Genomic DNA, 4,468 nt, shown 5'->3' on the forward strand with positions numbered 1-4,468 from the left:
TAATAAATCTAATATGGAGGGCGGACTGGCCACGCTGCGGCCTCGTGGGCATTTTTTATAGCGGGTCCCTTAAATGGCTTCGTTGATTTGCATGATTTTTATTAATTCTTATTTTTTTAAAAATAAATTCAAACGTTTTACATTTTTATTAAAATAGTATTATACGATAATCATATATTTTATTTTAAAAAAATGCACATCTAAAATCATATTCATTACCTATATAAAATAATATTCATTGAAAATATATATTTTATATTATATTTACAACGATATTGCACTATAAAATCAAATCATACAACACATGTTAAATATAAAAAAAATATAATCAATATATTATATCAATTAATTATTAATATAAAATTATTGCAATGATACAATATTACAGAGAATAAAATTGCTGCACATTTATGAAATCAGGCACCGATCGTATTGTAAATAATATTAATAAGATTCTAATATAAAAGAATTAAGAAAATATATAATCTTTACCTTAATAAATCTCTCATTAACTTTGAACTTTTGCCCAAATATACAAGAACATCTTCTAGTTCAATCTACGCAAATAGTTCTCGTTCAACTGACATAATTAAAAACGCTTCTAATTTTTCTTGGTCAATATTAGCTCTCAGCTTATTTTTATAATTTTTAATTTACTAAATGCTTTCTCGCAATTAACCTGCGTAAATGATAAAGTTAAAATTCATATGACAAAAATAAATTAGTGTCACTTGTATGCCTATTGTATTTTTTAAGAATTTCATACACGCATATTAAACACTTGTTACATTTATTATCACACTCTGATTTGTTATCATATTGTAATATTCCATCTTCTTCATTTGTATCCACTTGTACATGCGATATCATCGTCCGTTTCATTTATTCTGCTACCAAATCTTTGAATACACTGGCAAATGAACATAATTCATTTGAAATTTAACATTTGATATATATATGCGAATTGTGCCAGTTTTTGCGAGGCCTTTTTAGAAATACCTTTATTATTTATTTTATCAAAATATCTTGGATGCAAATATTGCACATTCAAGATAAGCTCTCAATTCGCAGAAAGTATTTTCGACAAGCTGTTTATAATTTGATCAATTATTAGGACGAAATAGTTCGAACCTATAAAGGTCAATCGATTCTTAAGGACGTTAATCTTGGCATTTGTCACTATATATTCTCTTCGCTCATTTAATTCTATCTTTTTCCAGAGCATTTTGTACTCAGATACTCTCCGGAAGCTATAAATATGAAAATTTTTCAGTTAAATTAGCAGTCATTTTATTGCTTTATTTTGAATCGATGATACAGAAGATTTAGCATCTTCTTTCATTTTCCATGCTGACTAAGTACCTAATTTTTTAGTTTGAAGATATGACAGTGGCCCCATTATTTGAAAAAATTTTAAATATATTATAACTGTACTTATAGCGTCTTAAATTTACATAAATTATCAAGTTTTTGTCTCAAATTATTTATTATAAATTGAAGTGCCTTTATCGTTATTGGAAGCAAGCTCTCTTTACCATATATCCATCTAAGAGCTTATTCACGTGCCCACCATCTTATCTCAACTACTTTTTGCAGCCTTCTCAACTTATTTTGGCCAGATGAATTATTCTGTTTCACCCAAGCATCCATCCTTTTATCTGATTCACCGACCTGATTTTATTTGATTTCAATGAATTAAGAACAAGAAATGTTGGCTATATTATTTCTACAATAAAGCAATGTATAAAAATATAATATAATAAATTAATCAAAACTTAGCTTTCACTCTACTCAAACGAAAGCGTTTTCACTTCATTTGAAAAAAAACAAAGAAAAGAACGTTGTAATGATGTGTAGCGTCATGCAACGTTATTGCTATATGCATTAAAATATAGTAAACGACATGACAATTCTCAAGGAATGATGTGATATTCAAATCATAGAGATATCATTAAAAATAAATATGATATGAGAAAATAATGTGAACATAATAATAATTTTTTTCTAATCGGCCTCTATTTTGATATTTTCTTCTGATCGGCCTCAAAAATCGACATTTTCTCTCGGCCTCATGGGCAAAATGCCCACCGGGTCTTATGGCCAGTCCGCCCCTGATTTTGAAGTTTTTCACTAAATTTTAAAACTCTGTATCTTGGTAATTTATTGTGAATGAATGAAATTAAAAATTCTAAAGCGATTTGTATTTCACTGATTTTGGCGATAGAGATGGTAATGGATTTTTTCGTAATGACTATTTTTTTGGTGTGAGACAAAAAATTTTCAAAGAACAGGTTATTATATTAAAATTACTATACGCTTGCGCATCAAAAATGGCGATTTTACGTCATTAACAAATAATTATTTATTTTATTATGACGTATTTTTTTATTGGAATTTTATTTTATAAAATATTAATTTTTTAATCAAATCACACGCAAGCAATGAAGCTTGATAAATAAAATATTATAATTTGCAGTTTTGATGCCATCTTGGAAAAGGAGAAACATCGCGAATATTTTCTATATGTAAAATATGCATAAGTAATCGCTCAAGGCCAATTCCAAATCCACCCATTGGTGGAAATCCATATTTTCTTATATCTAAATACCATTTTAATGATTCAAATGTCTTGTTTGATCTAAGTGTATTAAGCAATATGTCATAATCGTCTTCTCTTAGGCTTCCCCCACAGATTTCTCCTACTATAGGAAAAAGAAGGTCTAAGCAAGCAGCATTATTATTTTCATTTTTTTTCATATAAAATGGTTTTAATTTAACAGGAAAATCTAATATGAAAACTGGCATATCATTACAATATTTAACAATAAATGCTTCATGTTCTTTTGAAAAATTTTCACCTTCAATAAATTTTGGTCTAAATTTTTCATTGTTTAACAATAAAATTTGTGAAGCTTCGCTATATAACATTTTGACAAATGGGTCTTTACAAAGGATCTTTTTGTGACCAACCTCAAAATCAATATTTTTATTGTTATTTTTGGCTATTATTTCAAAATGTTTTACAAAATCAGGTGAATTTGCTAAATAATTATATAGGCCTTTGATACATTCTTCAACAATAATGCATATTGAATTCACATCATAAACAAAGGGCATTTCTACTTCAAGCATCCAAAATTCAGCTAAATGAAACCTAGTATTTGAATTTTCTGCTCTAAATACAGGGCCAATTGTATATACATTTCCCAACTTAGCTGCAATAGATTCAAGGTGTAATTGAGCAGAGACAGTTAAATATGTTGAATTTCTGAAAAAAAAAGTATTTGGTGATAAATTATTGTAATTGGTATAAATTTGAAAGGATTCATTAGAACCTTCACAATTGTTAGTAGTTATAATAGGGGTATGAACATTTAGAAAATTTTTTGTATTAAAAAAATCTGATAGATAAGAACAAGTCATATTCCTAATTTTTAGAATTGATGCAAATCCATCATGTCCTGATCGAAGATGAGGATATTGTCGAATATATTCTAAAGAATGAATTTGATTGTGTTTAATTGGATATGTTAATGGGTCAGAAACGTTAATAATTTTTATATCTATTTCTTTACATGATATTTCAACATATTGACCTTTAGTTGGACTTTGTATAACATGGCCAATGATTTTAACTAAGGTTCCATATGGATAAGATGGTGTTGGTAATTGTTTATGATTTATAACAATTTGTAATTTCTCATTTGTGGACATATCTTGAAGATCAACAAAGCTATAATTTTTGCCTTCCCTTACAGATTTTATCCAACCTGTTAACTCAACTTTATTTTTAATGAAAAAATCAGGATATTTTAATATATGATTTATTGTAGTTAACTTTCGAATTTTATTTAAATAATATCTACTGAACAAAGTATAATGTATCATAATTTTAACTTATAAATTTTCTAAATTATGTATCTTCCACTCAACTGTTTACTTGAAATGAATCTTATCTTATCTTGCACGTTGGTCATAGACCTGTTCAAGATGAGCGCACGTGAATTATATGAAGGCCCATCCTTCATATAATTATGCCGGTTTTTTTCTCAGGATACCGACAAACCTTGTACCCAGGAAACTAATATATGAGTGGAACTAATCCCTTCCAATGAAGTGTATAACAGGAGATAATAGAAATTATATTATAAGGAGAACTGAATAGATATAGGAAATTGTCTTAAGTCTTCCAAATACAACCGTCTAATTATTACTTTAAGGAATAATTAAATATAATAAATGAAGGAAAAGCCATTATCATTTTGCCGATAATAAGAAAAGACTACTGTTAAGAGTATATCACAATTACTTAAATTAGAACAATTGGAATTAGGCTTAAGGAAAAAGGAAAAAAAACTTAAATTATAATAAATTAAAGAAGGACCTGGTCAACTTTAAATTAAACAAATATCAAACAGTAACGTATGATTAAAATACAATTGGGAATAGAATAAAATAAAACTTAAAT

The 4,468-nt window shown here is 27.4% G+C and overlaps 1 protein-coding gene across 1 annotated transcript; it reads right to left on the minus strand.

Annotated features, from left to right (window-relative positions):
* Window positions 1-2,385: 2,385 nt before the first annotated feature.
* LOC135931329 (asparaginyl-tRNA synthetase-like) lies at window positions 2,386-3,922 on the minus strand. Its single transcript, XM_065468366.1, has one exon. It carries the CDS (start codon window positions 3,886-3,888, stop codon window positions 2,464-2,466), a length of 1,425 nt encoding a protein of 474 aa, XP_065324438.1. The 5' UTR covers window positions 3,889-3,922; the 3' UTR covers window positions 2,386-2,463.
* Between the last annotated feature and the right edge of the window lie 546 nt (window positions 3,923-4,468).

Source organism: Gordionus sp. m RMFG-2023, chromosome 1 (genome assembly GCF_954871325.1).
Source record: "Gordionus sp. m RMFG-2023 chromosome 1, tfGorSpeb1-WG-v2, whole genome shotgun sequence".
Lineage (NCBI taxonomy): Eukaryota > Metazoa > Nematomorpha > Gordioida > Chordodea > Parachordodidae > Gordionus > Gordionus sp. m RMFG-2023.